The 16,835-nt window shown below is 41.1% G+C and overlaps 1 protein-coding gene across 3 annotated transcripts in view; it reads right to left on the bottom strand.

Moving 5' to 3' along the window:
* The window catches only part of rab3gap1 (RAB3 GTPase activating protein subunit 1), a 178,217-nt gene that overhangs the window by 26,010 nt on the left and 135,372 nt on the right, over positions 1-16,835 (bottom strand). For all 3 annotated transcript variants that reach the window (XM_072373584.1, XM_072373583.1, XM_072373585.1), the window contains 2 exons: positions 14,914-15,252; positions 7,193-7,330 (listed from right to left, as the gene is read on the bottom strand). In XM_072373584.1, coding sequence (XP_072229685.1) covers positions 7,193-7,330; positions 14,914-15,252 — 477 coding nt within the window. The remainder of the gene's footprint in view (positions 1-7,192; positions 7,331-14,913; positions 15,253-16,835) is intronic.

The raw sequence follows: 16,835 nt of genomic DNA on the forward strand, positions 1-16,835 counted from the left end.
CTCAGTTTTTCCCACCCAATGTGGAAATCACAAAAACCTCTTGTGTTTGTTGTTGTGTATCGTCCACTTGGCCGTATTCTGAGTTTCTGTCTGAATTCTCAGAGTTTTTATCCCAGTTAGTGCTGAGTACAGATAAAGTCATTGTAGTGGGTGACTTTAATATTCATGTAGATGTTGGAAATGACAGCCTAAATATGAACTTTAATTCTATATTAGACTCTATTGGAAGTGTGCACAGACCTACTCACTGCCTTAATCATACCCTTGACCTTGTGCTGACCTATGGTTTGAGAGTGAACAGTTAACAGTGTTCCCTCATAACTCTGTCTTGTCTGACCATTTTTTAATAACTTTTGAATTTACATTACTTGACTACACGGTTTCTGAGAAGAATTATACATATAGAAGGTGTCTGTCAGAGAATGCTGTAACCAGATTTAAAGAGTTAATTTCATCATCCTTTTCTTCACTGCCATGTGCTGATATGACAGAGGACGGCTACCTAAATTTTACTCCAGTAGAACTTCTCTATAGCACTATAGCTTCAATGTGTACAACACTGGACAATGTTGCCCCTCTGAAAAGGGAGGTTGGCTCCTTGGTATAATTCACAGCTGCGTGCGTTAAAGCAGACTGCAAGAAAGCTGGAGAGACAGTGGCGTTCCTCTAATTTAGAAGAGTCTCAATTAGTCTGGAAAGATAGTTTAATAACGTATAAGAAAGCCCTTCGTAAAGCTAGAACTGCTTATTATTCATTATTGATAGAAGAGAATAAGAATAATCCCAGGTTTCTTTTCAGCACTGTTGCCAGGCTGACAAAGAGTCCGAGCTCTGTTGAGCCATGTATTCCTTTAACTCTCAGCAGTGATGATTTCATGAGATTCTTTATCAATAAAATTGTTTCTATCAGAGAGAAGATTAATGGAATCCTTCCCACTATTATCACTGATGTATCATCAAGTAGAGCAGCTTTAGAAGTATCTTTAGAACCTGATTTGTATTTAGACAGCTTCTGCCCAGTTGACCTCTCAGAGCTAACAACAGCAATAGTCTCTTCTAAACCATCAACTTGTATTTTAGACCCAATCCCAACCAGACTGTTCAAGGAGGTTTTCCCCTTAATTGACACTTCCATATTGGATTTGATCAATCGGTCTTTGTTGACAGGATATGTACCTCAGACTTTTAAGGTTGCTGTAATTAAACCGTTACTTAAAAAACCTACTCTTGATTCAGAAGTGTTGGCTAATTATCGACCTATATCCAATCTCCCTTTTTTGTCTAAAGTTCTTGAAAAAATAGTTGCAGCTCAACTTTGTGATAATTTACATAGAAATAATCTGTTTGAAGAGTTTCAGTCAGGATTCAGAGTGCATCATAGCACAGAAACGGCACTGGTGAAAGTTACCAATGATCTCCTCTTAGCCTCTGATAACGGACTTGTTTCTGTGCTTGTCCTATTGGATCTCAGTGATGCATTTGATACGATCGATCACAGCATTCTGTTACAGAGACTTGAACATGTTATTGGGATTAAAGGAACTGCATTAGGCTGGTTTAAGTCATATTTATCTGGTAGATTCCAGTTTGTTCTTGTAAATGAAGAATCTTCCTCACACGTTGGAGTAAGTCATGGAGTTCCTCAGGGTTCTGTGCTTGGACCGATTCTTTTTACTTTATACATGCTTCCATTAGGTAACATTATTAGACAGCATGGCATAAATTTCCATTGTTATGCTGAGGATACTCAGCTGTACTTATCTATGAAACCAGATGAAACCAAGACTACAAGCCTGTCTTAAAGACATAAAGACATGGATGACTCAGAGAACAACTGAAGTTGTTCTCTTTGGACCTGAGCGCTTCAGGGAGAAATTATCTAGTTATATAGTTACTCTAGATGGTATTTCCTTGGCTTCTAGTTCTACAGTGAGGAACCTTGGAGTTATTTTTGACCATAATTTATCATTTGACGCACATATAAAACTGGTTTCTAGGACTGCCTTCTTTCACCTTCATAATATTGCTAAAATCAGGATGCAGAGAAACTAGTTCATGCATTTGTTACTTCAAGATTGGACTACTGTAATTCCTTATTATTGGGCTGTCCCACATATTCTCTGAAAAGCCTCCAGCTGATCCAAAATGCTGCAACCAGAGTTCTGATGAGAACTAACAGGAGAGATCATGTTTCTCTAGTTTTAGCTTCTCTTCATTGGCTCCCTGTTAAATTCAGAATAGAATTTAAGATTCTTCTTCTCACATATAAAGCTCTTAATGACCGAGCTCCATCATATCTTAAAGATCTCATTGTAAGATATTTTCCTAAAAGAGCACTTCGCTCCCTAACTGCAGGTTTACTTGTTGTTCCCAGAGTTTCTAAAAGTAGAATGGGAGGCAGAGCCTTCAGTTATCAGGCCCCTCTCTTGTGGAATAAGTTGCCAGTAAATGTCCGGGAAGCAGACACCATTTCCACTTTTAAGATTAGGCTTAAAACTTTCCTTTTTGATAAAGCTTATAGTTAGGGATGGCTCAGGTAATCCTGAAACATCCCATAGTTAAGCTGCTATAGGCTTAGACTGGTGGGGGACCTCATCTGTCACACCTTTCCTCACTTTGCTCTCTTTTTCCCCGTTTAATTTCTCAATTGATTTTATGTACATGTGACATTATTGTGGTTATTAACTTGTGTTTCCCTGTTCCAACAGGTATCCTTTGAATGGTGTTATGGTGTTTTTCCCCCCTCTTTTCTGTCTTCTCAAACCCCAGCTGGTCAAGGCGGATGGCCACCCTTCCTGTGTCTGGTTCTGCCAGAGGTTTCTTCCTGTTAAAAGGGAGTCGTTCCTTTCCACAGTCGCCACAGGCACGCTCAGGACGGGAGATTGGACTGAAGACAAGTTTCGGTGCAATCTGTTGTTTTCCTTAGCTAGGATATTAATTTTTGAATTGGCTCTATATGAATGAATTGGATTATGATTACAATTAATTGAATTCCAATTGGCTTGAATTGGACTATATTACTTAAGTGCCTTGAGATGACAATTGTAATCCTGCGCTATATAAATAAAATTGAATTGAATTGAATAGAATCTCTCTGCATTGCTTTCAAACTAAATCATGGAATTGATCAGCTGGTCTCTCAACGCAATTGACAAAATCTTTGCTACAAGAAGTCTGTCCGGATGAAACGTTTGCCGCTGGGTACACGAGGGACTCCTGGGAGCAGTGGAGGGTCGTGTGCCGGTCGATTCTTTCCCTTGAAGACGTCGAGAATCTATACATATTCTGAACCATGATACGGGCTTTCTCCTGATTGGACTAGGCATTGCCCTGGTGTATCGCAAAATTCGGAAGTCGGAGACAGCGGTCCGAGGCCCCAAGCTGCCTGGCATTTTTGAATCGGTGGGCAGAGCTATTGGCTCTCAGACTGTGGTCATTAACCGCAATATAGATAACATCTTGGAGAAGCTGGTGGCTGTGCAAAGGCGTATGGATTGTTTTTGTGACCAGAATGGACAAACAGAGTGAGTCGTGTCCATTGAAAAACGACTACTCGCCCTAACCAACTATCATAATCTAATCTGCATTCCTGCTCTCCTGGCAACAGCCTCGGCCAATGCCGCTGCTGAAACAACCCCCCCTGAGATCGCTGCTGTGAGACGCTCTGAACTACTTCTCCCCCTCCCTTCTTCTTGGACACCTGGTGATTGTTGACCCCGACTGGGACCCAATCAAGTACTTCTCCATGGCAACCTGCTGTGGTATCACGATGACATCTTGTGAACTGAAACATTGGTTGAGAGCCAGACATAGCAACTCTCTGGGCTTACCCCGTCCCACGCCTTCGTGTGTCTTGCGTTTTTATGTGTGAAACGAGCAAATGTTTGTTTATATTTTGAGTTTTTATGGTGGATGGTGACCTTATGTTACTGTTCTTGAAGTGCTGAGTTTTTTTTCCTGTCCCCACATTGTACTCCCCATGGAGTATAGTCTGGTGGCTGTGTTTTTTTCCCCTCTCCTCTCCTCTTGAGTAAACGAAGGGGCTTTTAAAAACTGCCTACTTTATTTCAGAAAACGAATTGGCCAATGCAAAATTTATTTATCTGGTTAAGTTCATGCAGACATAGAGTGTCCCGCTTTCAAAAAGTTTAACACAGACAAGCCAAGCTATGGTAGCTACATTAATGAAAAGGGACTGTCAGAAAGGCACCAAGCTATTGCAAGTACAATTGTGGAAGATGTTGACCAAGCTGTGCATAAAAGTCCTGGGTTTTCATTAATACTGGATGAATCGACCAACACTGGTAAGGAAAAGCCACTATGTCAGGTACATAGAAGATCACAAGATCAAAACAAACCTGTTTAGGAACTCTGAAATTGCAGATGGAAGAGCAGATATTATTGTTGAAGATGTGAAGCAACTGTTGACCGAGACGTATTTGGATGGAAAAAAAACTTGCAGCAGTTTGTACTGATGGAGCTGCTGTTATGACAGGATGCCACCAAGGAGTTACTAAAAAACTCAGAGAGGAATATAACTCAGATTTGGTAGGGGTACAAAATACACCTCATCGTCCTGTAATTGCTGTTAGTGATGCAGCCAGCTCTGTGCCACAGGTGAAAAAGTTTCAGCAGGATTTGAGATAAACGTTTTTTGCAACAGCTGGATGAACCCCAGCTTTAGTCAACAGTAGTGTGTAGATCACTGAAATCCCTTAGAGGTGTCATGGAGCACATGGCTTCCTTTGATGCTCAGGATGCTGACAAAGCCAAAGGTCTATTGACAGATGTCAGACAGTTCAACTTGGTGGCTCTCTGTCACATGATGAAGGACATACTGATGCATGTAGTTCTTCTCTCAAAACATTTTCAAAGAGAAGATCTGGAATTCTCCACAGCCCAGGTAATGGTTGAAAGTACCAAAGAGGGATAGTATTTCACCCTGGCCCCGCAGAAGAGGAATTCTTCAGCTCTCTTCAAGGTACCAAGTTTAAAGGAGACAAAGTTTTTGACTGCCACACTCAAAAAACAGCCTTTGATTACATGAAGAACAGGTATGTTGGATCATTGATAAGATAAACTGACAGAAGATTCCCTTCTGAACACTGGATGTTCTGTCATGGTTCACAATTTTGGAGCCAAAAAAAGCCATTGTGGCTAAACAGTCTGAGAATTTTTCTCAGTATGGTGCAGAGAAGCTTGATAACCTACTGACACACTTCTCAAGTAATGCAAGTGCAGAGGATACATGGTCAGAGTTTGCTTTGCTAAAGCAAATTATGGTTTCCATCGACGGGACGATCGTGATCTTTTTTTCAAAAGGCAATCTTTAAGGTGATCTTGACTTAATTTAATGCCATAAGATGTTAATAATAAGCCGATACTGTGGGCTGCTGAGATGCATTTGTGCTTAATCCGGCCGCAGCACCTGATCTTGCAGCCGTGGTTGGGGGTATTTTTGCAGCCTTGGGGGGGTGATGAACTCGTATGTGCCCAAATAAATTTGTGGTCTGCTTATCCTTCACAGGCACACATTTTTTGCATATTGTGCAAATAGGTTGCGTTAGGTCTTTAGGCACACCGGTGATATCTGGGAAAAACCTGAAATATGCCCAAATAGCTGATTTAGCATTTCTTTTTGGCACTTAATTGCTGTCGGCCATGTCAGCACCTGGCAAGTTTTTTTTTTTTTTTTTTTTTTTTTTTTTTTTTTTAGCTGAATTAACCACCCTCTCAGGCGATTGGATCGTCTATCGGTGATCAACAGTGGCCACGATTGAATAATCTGAAGACTGGGCCGATTTCACATCCCTACCACTGGTGCAGCTCAGATGACCACTGGAGGAGGAGATTAAGAGGGACAGCAATGAATGTAGTAGTCTGAGGTAAGAATAGGACAATATTTAAATCAAAAGTTGTAGAATTTCTTCCTAGACATGTTGACAAATATTTTCTTCCTTTAGCCCCTGTATTATTAAGTGGAAAGAGATGAAGCAGAAGGGACAAAACAGGGAAAGAGCAAGGAAACAAGACAAGAAATAAACACCTAAGATGACAGCTATAAAAGGAGAACAAGACAGCAAATTAAAGCTATGTATCAATCTGAGGTATGTATAGGGGAACATAAGACCTGTAGTCAAGCTCACAAGCAATATCCCCTCAAAGTGTAGTTAGGGAGAGAAGGGTGTTTGGTTTGGAAACCTTGGAGCGGTTTGTAGCCAAGTTAGAAGCAGCCGGGATGAATGTTAGCCCCTCCAAATTTGGATGGGTGAGAAAAGGGTGGAGTACCTTCAGATTGGAGATGGATATTTGCCTCACGTGGAGAAGTTTAAGTATCTTGAGATCTCGTTCAAAAATAGTAGCAAGTTGGAGTGAGAGATGAATGGAGAGATGCTGAGGTTGCTGTCAGCAGCAATGATGGCACTGCACCAGACTGTTATGGTAAAGTGAGAGCTGAGCCCAAAGGTGAGGCTTTCCATTTACTAATCCATCTACATTCCAACCCTCAACTATGGTCACGAGAGTTGGGGAATGATTGAAAGAGTGAGGTTGTTGATAAAATCGGATGAAATTAGTTTCTTTTGGAGGATGTGAGGGCTCAGCCATACAGATGATGATGGATGAGGAGCTTGTGCATTCGGGAGGATCTTGGTGTAGCCATCACATTGTATTGAAAGAAATCAGATGAAGTGGTTGGTGCATCTGATTAGTTTGCCTGAGATTTTTTTGAGTATGTCCAATCAAGAGGAGTCCCCTAAGCAGACTCAGAACTCACGGGAGGGATTATATATCCCTTCTGTCTGGAGGGATGTCTTGAGACCCCCCTGAGATTGCTATGCTAGATTCTGTGACTTAAGAGATCCTATACATAACATTTTCCCCGTCATTAATGTTCTTACTTCCTTGAACAATGTGATTGCAGGTAGATGCATCTGGTTTATTACATTAATTGGGGCAGAATATTTTTCTTTACATTGTTGAAGCAAATTTGACAATATTAGATAAATAAACATCAGATGGGACTATTTTCAAAGAGAATTTATTGTCTTTCCACATAACCAATATCACAGGCAATTTTTCAGGATTGACTTCATCATTAAACAAAAACTTACACTTCAATCATTTAAATGTGTAGGAACCACAAAGGTTGACAGTTCATTTGTGTACACATACAGTGTGTTTGCTGTCTCACCTTAAAGGACTCCATGTCAGAAAGTAGACATGCACTCTGCATCCGAGCACGGAGGTGAGTACCTTCAGCTGATGTGCCAAGTTTAGCCAGTACTTCTGACTGCTCCTCCAGCTGATCCTCTGTCATTGGAGCAGGTTCCTGACAATGAAGCACACACACAAACACTTGTACTTCCACCCTCTTGTTCTTAGGTTCAGTTGAATATAAGCATTGTGGGATGGGGTGTTTGCAGCTCAGATGGTAAAGTAGTTGTCTACCAAATAGGTGGTTTGATCCCCAGCCCCTCCATGTTTTAAAGTGTCCTCAGGCAAACGCTTCACTCCCAAACTGCACACATGACTGTCCTATTGTATCTGGTCCTGTTATTTGTGTTTCAACTGCCAAAGTACCAGGTACTGGCCAGGAAATCTGCCACAGCAGCAGTACCTACTCTTTGCTGGTTCAGAACAATGAACCTCTTATTTTAGAGGTTATGGAGACTAAATAAAAGAATGAATGTGGAAATATAAAGGGAATCAACAACCTTAAAGGAAATTTTCCATTAATATGTAGTCTTATTCAATAATTTATTTCAATATCTATATCTACTAAATATAGATATATTTATGTTCTGTTCCATGTCTTGTCTCGTCATTTCCTGTTTTATTTTGAAAGCACTGACCTTCTCCTCTCGTTTCAGGTATCTTGCCCTTCCTCCGGTGTCATGCGTCTGATTGTCTTCCCTGATTCTCAAGTGTTTCCACCTCTTCCCCTTGGTCCCTCATGTGTTCAAATAGTCTGCGTTTCCCTTGTCTTGTGCCAGTATGTTGTCTCTCCACATGAGCATCATTACCAGCCATTTGTCTTGAACCATAGTTTCCTCGATCCACAGTTCCACGAGCCTGCAGTGAGCGATCCTCCTGCAGTGCTACCTTGTTTTGTAAATTATTCTTATCCCTAGCCTTAGTTTATTTATTAAAACGGTAAGTTTTCATAGCCTTGTTTTTTCCTCTGTTTTCAAGTAGTGATTTTTATTGTAACCATTCATAGTTGCCTCCGTTAAAGGAGAGTTTTAAGTTTATCGGTAAAGTTTCATAGAGCCTCTGTTTTGTTAAGAGTGCGTCTTTTGTTTCAATCCACCTCGTTAGGAGAGCGTGACTTTGTTTTGTTTAATGTTCATAGCTTTTCTGTTTTCCTCCCAGTTTGGAAAGATTTATGTTTTGTAACTTTCATAGCTGCGCTCCTCCAACATAGTTACTGAGGTTTTCCATAGCCCGTTCTTTTGCTCTGCCGGGAGATCGCCCTGCCTTGCTGTGCTCTGTGTGGTTCGTTAAATAATAAAAAAAACTCTTAGAATCCAAACAACCCTGTGTCTGTGTCTTGAATCCTCTGGTAAACTGACAATTATCTCATTTAAAAAAACAACTATTTTCATTTGTTATATGTAGATTTCCTTTTTTCTTTATATTTTTCAAATTTTTTCCTTTACACTTTTGAAAGTGAAGTAATTATTTCTGTTTCAGTGAAGTTTTCAGAAGTAAGCAGTGCATTTGCTAACTTTTCTTTTCTTATTAGACCTATAAGGCTCCATTTAAAATTGTGGTCAAATATTAAACTCTTTAATTGTGTTAATCGCATGATTTCCTGCGATTAATCACGATTAATTGCATTGTTATAAGCAAAATCCAATAATGAATTCAAAAGTAGCATATAAGACACTTTTATTGGAACTGTACAGTCATATGATCAAAGAACTCTGGTGATAAGACAGTTCAACGTCTTAGGGCTAAAAGCCCTTTGTGGCCTTTCACCTTCTTCTCCATTTTAAATTGTTGATTTGTTTCAACCCCACCATAGACTCGTTACCTTAATGTGATGGAGAGGTTCGAGTATACCCATGATCCAGAGAGCTGTGTAGCGATTGAGATCTCCCCAGAGTAAAAAAGTCACTAGCCAGCGGGCACCTGGTAGCCAAGCCTTAGCTTGGTTGGGCTCAGCCCAAATAAGTAACAGGAAGCCACTTCCAGGTGGGCCCACCACTTGTGGGAAGGAATTTCGAAGTCAGGTGCTTTGTGAGCTGGGCAGCAGGTGAAGGCTGGGGCCTAGAAGTGCCAATACCCGGGGTCGCAAAGTGGCTCTTGGGATGTGAAACATCACCTCGTTGGACGGGAAAGAGCCTAAGCTGGTGCGTGAGATGGAGCAGTACCAACTAAAAATATTTGGGCTCACCTTCACACACAGCACAGGGCTCTGGAACCAAACTTCTGGAGAGGGGCTGGACTCTCTTAAACTCTGGAATTTCCCAGGGAGAGAAGCATCAGGAAGATGTGGGGATATTCACAAGCCCCCTACTGAGCTCCTTGGTGTTGGAGTTCTCCCCCGTGAGTGAGAGGGTTGCCTCGCTGCGGCAGCACGTTGTGAGGAGAAAGGTTCTGACTGTTGTTTATGCAAGATTCGGTGGCCTCGCCGGCTCCAATGGAAAGTGCTTTTTTTCTGTGTTGTCAAACAACCTTCAGCTACAGCTAAGAAGCACTTTTGACTCTGGGCTCAAAGAGGAAATACAAGACCTTAAGCCCCACACCGCTATCAGAGAAGTCACGAGGCCTGAGACCAGCCAAGGCGTCGCCTGACCCAGCTGGCCGGGTGAGGAGGCACCACAAGTGGTGCGAGAAGATGCGGAAGCGGGGCGAGGCTGCAGGGTAAAAGATAATCTGAGCCGACCAGTCCTCCTGTCATTACTACTGGTCAAGGTAAGCTCTCTGGAAAATAAACTGGACTACCTCAGAGTCCGATTGACCACCCAGTCTGCAACGAGGAGCTGCGTTTCCATCTTCATGGAAACGTGGCTGCAAGTCAACATATGAAAAGTGGCTATCGAGCTGCAGGGGCTAATAGCGTTGTGTGCAGACAGAAACACAGAGACCTCTGGTAAGGTTCTTGGCAGTGGACTCAACAAAGACTGGTGTCAATGCTTCTGTAGTTGCTACTCACTGCTGTGAGTGCTATCAATGCTATTTCCCACACACTGCCCTGTCACACCTCCGTTAGAATGCTGTTCATTGACCTCAGCTCAGCATTCAACACAATCATTCCCCAAGCTCAGGGATTCTCAAAGTGTGGTGCACGCACCAGCTGCTGCTCGGGGCTGCACAAGATGAAAAATGTAATGGCAGTCTGATAATTACACAATTACAGTGTTTTTTCCCCACACAATAAAGACGTGTAAATAAACATTTCCTTTGTAAAATTTTGCCAGGCACTGACATGGCCGACAGTAATTAAGTGCCAACGTCATTCATTCTCACAAATATGCTCAATTGGCTGAAATCAGGGAAACTGTCATATGAGACATGTAAAGTCAAATTTATTGATGAAGGAGGAGAGGAACCAAGAAAGAGTGAGGAATTGAGGCAACAGAGGAGAGAATTGCAACAGATCTGGTAGAAGAAAATGAGTGGGAGTTGGAAAATGATGAGTCGGCGGAAACCGCAAAGGGATAAAGGAGATGGCAAGTAGGCAAAAGAGGTGAAGAGGGTGAACACCAGACGGGGAAAAAAAGAAAGAAATATGATGAAAATCATCTGGGTCTGGGCTTCACTTGGATTGGTGATACAGACTGCCCAAAGCCGCAGTGCGTGGTGTGCAGTGAGGTTCTAACAAACAGCTGTCTGAAGCCTTTAATATGGCTACAAAAAAAGCTTGTTGCATTTTTTTTTTGAAGGTGTCAGGGATTGGGGGTGCGTCAACCGGTTGGGACATAGAAGGGGGTGCGCGGCTAAAAAAGTTTGGGAACCGCTGCCCAAGCTGGTAGCCAAACTCTCCCTGCTGGGCTTCAACAAAGACAGAATCCAACCAATAAATTTGCCAATAAAACAACTGTCGTTGGGCTCATCAACGACAGCAATAAGGGGTTGTACAGAGAGATGGTGGCACAACTGGTGAGCTGGTGCCACAACAATAACCTGTCCCTGAATGTGGACAAAACCAAAGAGATAATTGCCAAAGTACAATGTTTTTGGCTTTTTCTGAGTAATAAACATTGATTCCACTGTTCCCACTTTATCTGTGTGTAATGCACAATTCTTAGATCAGTGAGTTTTTTCCGTTGGGTGGAAACCTTATACATCTAAAACCATTCCTTTATTATTGTAATTAGTGGTGAAAATAGCTGATCTGCAAGCTCACAATGTGTTGCAATGTGTTAAATTTATAGATCTGCTATTTTAACAACTTACGCGTGACGCTGCCCAACAGCATTCTCCAATACTTATTGACCTAAATTAATTTCTTAAAAGACTATACTTCTTTTCTCTTTTTGACTAAAACTGACTCAAACCTTTTTGACTTTTCGTCAACTAAAACTAGACTAAAACCTTTTTGACTTTTCGTTGACTAAAACTATCACATATACAATAAGCATTTTAATTCCAAAAGACTAAGACTAAATGTAAGATGGTTGTCAAAAACAACACTGCTACAATGTTCAAGCACCCCTCCCACCCCCTCATGGACTGCCATCAGGCAGGAGGCTCCGTAGCATCAAGACCAGAACTGCTAGGTTCTGCAACAGCTTCTTCCCTCATGCTGTCAGAGGCCTTAACACCAGCACACACATGTAGAACCTGTTGTCTTCATCCCCACAGTAACACGCACCTCTCTGTGCACTCGCACTTTAGACTGACTGAACAATCAAATGTACCCATTCTACCTCATTCTGCTGCTAGTTCTCAGACTCATTCATAGTCCTGGACTGTTACTGCCTGCACCGTCTTGTCTGTCTTGCAAATATTTGCACTAATTGTTGTTGCATTTTGTGTAATTTTGTATATTGCATTAGGGGTCCACATGGAACAACATTTTGTTCAACTACATGCTAGGAGGACAGGAGGACCAGCTGGTGGACACCAGAGGTGATGTAAACCGTCATGCTGAAGAAGGCCTTTTGGGCATGGCTCTCCGGAGAGGGGGGGTTCACGTGAAGCAACTGACAGGTGCCGAGTGACTAAAAGGGCTGCAGCATCGGTGGTTGCTGAAGTCTATACTCAGGTGTGGGAGGAATTTGTTGAGACCGTGGAGAAGGTCGTGTTGTGCTTTATCTGGGTTGAGAACTGCTGAACCAAACTGATGATGTTGTAGGGTGGTGGAAGGGGCACTTTGAGATTCTCCTCAACCCAGCTAACATGTCCTCCATTGAGGAGGCAGAGTCTGAGGACTCAGGGGAACACTCGTCGATCATCTTGGTGGAAGTCGCCAGGGTAGTTAAAAAGCTTCCTGGTGGTAAAGCACCAGGGTTGGACGAGATTGAAGACTGAACATGATGAGGCTGTCTTGGCTCCAAGTTTACTCCAGGGTGTTCGAGAAGAGGCTCCCGCCGAATGTCAGACCTTGGATTCAGGAAGAGCAGTGTGGTTTTTACCTAGGTTGTGTAACAATGGACTAGAGCTTTACCTTTGCAGAGTTATTAAGGGAGGTTGTGGGAGGTTGACCATCCATTTTACATGTGTTTTGTAGACTTGGAAAAGGCGAACAACCATGTTGCTAAAGATACCACCAACTGAAGTCATTCATCTGTGGAGGAATCTAAACTTTATTCTGAAAGTCCATAACTTCCTTTCCAGGTAGCCTTACCCCTTTTCTCAACTCAGTAAAACTCCCTTGGTCATCTCCCTCTCTTCTTGCCAGACGTCTGAGGATTGAGGTCACACAGTCCCTTCTCCTGCAGCAGGGGAAGACAACAAACGCCTGCTAACCTCTGGTCAATTTGCTCTCACAATCCTTGTCAGTTGAGGTGGTTTGGGCATCTGGTCAGGATACCGCCTGGTCTTCTGAGGCTTTCTGAGCATGTCCAACTGGGAAGAGGCCATGAGGCAGACCCAGAACTCGCTGAAGGGATTATATATCCATTCTGGTCCGAGAACACCTCGGAAACCCCAGGAGGAGCTGAAGAGAGAGATGTCTTGGAGAGCGCAACTGAAGTTGGTAATAAAATTAAGGCTGGAGAGTATGAAACCAAAGATAATAATGTAAGATCAGATATATGGAAAAGCTTTAAAATAACTGTTTATTGTTGGACTAAAGGTCCTCATTGGCTTCCAATCTGTTGGTTTCCATAGCTAGGAAATTGTTTTTGACACAATTACCTTTGTATGTATGAACTGAATCAATTAATTGGATTTGATTGGATTATGATTACAATGAACTGAACTCTAATTTGATGACATTTGTTGTGATTTGGCGCTATATAAATAAACCGAGCTGAGTTGATTTTATTTTTACCTGTAGCTTTACGAGGCCCGTTGTAGCATGTCTTTCAAAAAGTGCTATATAAACAAAGGTCATTATTATAATGTTCAGGTTTATTGGTGTATGGTGGGATGGCTCTAAAAAAATTCAGATTTATTATTGGGCTACTACTATCAAATGCTTATTGCATGGTGCTGGGACACATCCTCCATGGATTTTCCAGGTTTATTACAAACTGAATCTAGTTCTTGCAGTCCAATCTCAGCTCTTTTGTGTTAATCTATTCCTTGACAGTTACCCTGGACCTACCAGAACCCAGTAGTGCTTCACTCTCTAAAGATCTGGTCTGAGGTCAGGGGAACCATATCAAAGCTGTACACAAATACAGCATATTTTACATGGAAGGTTCTTCATTGACAATAATAAACGAAAACTGAGAGAAGCACATGGCTACAAATATCACAGATGCTCAATGGTCTAGCATACTTGAAAAAATACACTCTCATAGATTATCATCAGATAGTGCAGCAATATATTATCCAATTGGGAATTAATAATATATTATTGAACTGAAAATTTTATAGCATTTTAGGTTAAAAAAAGAATTACTCAAATCTCTTCCTACAGATTTATCCAATGTATCATCATGTAGCAGACAGCCATACCTTTTTGATACAGTGTTTTCAGACTAAAGTCAGTGTTGTTAGCTTTAGATTGACATGGCAGTTGAACCTTTTGCAGATTCCATATTGTGTCCAAAGATTTTTGGAGAGTACTTGAACACACCTTTAGGAAATCTGTATAAAACATGTATCTTTAAGCTGATGTTATCTTATTAATATCACAGATGATCAATGGGCTAACATACTTCAAAGAATACACTCTCATATTTCAAAATACAGATAGAGTTAGGGGGTCTTGCCTAAGGACCCCTACTGGAGGTATTACCTTTCATGCAGGGGATTTGAACCCAGGTCTCACACGTGGAAGGTGGCAATCCTACCAATACACTCTCCAGTCCCTTTGTAAGCAGATGTAGGCAAGCACCTGCTACTCTCTTCCACACATTTTGGTCATGCTTAAGTCTGACTGCATTCTGGTCCTAAACATTTGAAGTGTATTCAGCAACTTTCAGGTCCATTGATCCCGGTCCTTATATTGGATTATTTGGTGTATCATCAGAAAATCTCCTACAAAAGCCACAATTAAATAGCCCCATAGCTTACGCCTCCTTTTTAGAATGGTGACTCATTCTTTTAATTTGTGACATAATTTGATTTAATTTGATATGTGACGTTATGTTTTTCCTTCAGACTGAAAAGATTAGACAAGCTCTTAATGGCTCAATGGAGAAGTTTGATGAGGTATGTCATTATTTGATTTCTTATGTAGAACTATACAATACATCTGCTTGTGTTTAAAAGCTCAATAAATCCACAAGGACTAAAAAAAGGACTAAAAAAAACTGGATGAATGTGTGTAACACAGAAACATGGTACCTGTGTGACAGGAACATAGAGAGGCTCCGCAGAATTGAGAAGAGTCAAGTTGTTATAGGGGTGCAGTCTACCCTCTGCTTTGCCTTTACTGTTGTCCTTTACTCCCTCAGGATGTGGAGACTCAGTCTCTCCCTGGTCACTCAGGCACTCGAAGAACTCTTCTTCACTGTCACTCCATGAATCCCATGATTTTCCAGGGGACACCTCTCTGGTTGAAGATGATGTATTGGTTGTTGCTACTGAAGACTCTGGCACCTTGTTTTCTTTTTCTTTGCTTCTCTCTAGCACCTTGCGAGCTTCATCTCTGGCCCTCTTCCTCTCTATGCAGCAGTTCAGCATCTGTTGAACAGCAAAATCCCTTTTTAGACACAAACACTTCGATATGATTGCGTTCAGTTGGTCATTAACACATTATGACGTGAGGTAATATATGCATCGTTTTATTTTTCAAGCTTTGAGTGGCATATATATCACATCAATATGTGCACCAGAACATAATAACTATAGTCATGGTTTTAAAATTTTGATAAACATGACATCAAAATCTAAAATTTACAGTTAGAGTTTAGAGGCTTAAACTCAGAAATGATTGTTATTTCATGTTTCTAGTTTACTTCAAAAGCTGAGAAATAATATGTTTAGTGGACAGTGAAGCTTTCCAGAACCCCATCATGTTTAGGAAGGGTCCTTTATACCATTCACACCTGAGGCTTTGTTTAAAACAGTCAATACTTAATAATAATAAGTGTTGTGTTGACGGACTAATACAAAACCCATTTGAATGACAGGTTATTAGACGAACCAATAAGACACATGCCAAAGAGTAAATACTTTTCAAGGCACTGGAGTAGAACACTTTTTAGTACAAATAGTAGCAAATCTAAAGAATAAGTTCTGCACTGTCACCATTGTTAGTTTATGCAAGTGACAAGATCTCATCTCTCCTTTGTCTTAAATATAGCTGTTTTCTTCTCCCAAAATTGAATCTCCTTGTTTTAACCCCTTTCCATTCTGAGAGCAGTTTTCTACATGCATTTTATCATACCGTGACCACAGCAGGTACAACTAACCACAACAATTATCGAAACAAAAACCGCCTGGTAATCCACTGATTGATTTGTTTTTTTTTACTAAAATGCAATTTTTTCATCAACAACAATCCTGACAAAAACTGATACATGTTTCTTTGTTATCGAAGGTTTTATTGATAAAATGTTATTTACTTATTGAACCATTTTTGGATATGTGATCTGTTTCCCTGAGACCTGGCTGTGGGAACAACTAACAGCTCTCTGCTCAGCTTTAAGACTATCCGGGCAGACAGAGACTGCAGACAGAGCGCCAACAGTAAAGGAGGAGGATTACAGAGCTGGTTAACAACAGATGGTGGAATCCTGGACATGTCACTGAGGAGGAGCATCTCTGCACCCAGATGATAAAACTGTTGGCTGTGAGTTTTTCAAAAAATCTGTCAACTGATCATTGTGTGCCTTGTCAAAAACATTTTTGATACAATATTTTCAGACTATAGCCAGTGTTGTTAGCTTTTGATTGACATTTCAGTTGAGCCTTTTGCAGATTCCATATTGTGTCCAAAGCCAGCAACAGTTTGAGAAGAGTACTTGAACACACCTTTAGGAAACCTGTATAAAACATTTATCTTTAAGCTGATGTTATCTTATTTGGAAAAGGACTTAATAGACATCAGGCTGCAGTCTGATTGTTTTCAACTAACAGGTCACATTCATCTTACAAGACTCTGTTTACAAAGATTCTGATGGACAGAAAATATTTTTTTTCAACGTGTTTAAACATCTGTAACTCAGTCCCAGTAACACTCGTATAGTGATTCTGGCAGTTTAGTAAAACTGTAGTGTTTGCTTTCCAAAGAGATCAAAATGAGGCTTCGACTCCATGTGGTG

This window comes from Leuresthes tenuis, unplaced genomic scaffold (genome assembly GCF_036924035.1).
Source record: "Leuresthes tenuis unplaced genomic scaffold, fLeuTen1.0.hap1 SCAF_20, whole genome shotgun sequence".
Taxonomy (NCBI): Eukaryota; Metazoa; Chordata; class Actinopteri; order Atheriniformes; family Atherinopsidae; genus Leuresthes; species Leuresthes tenuis.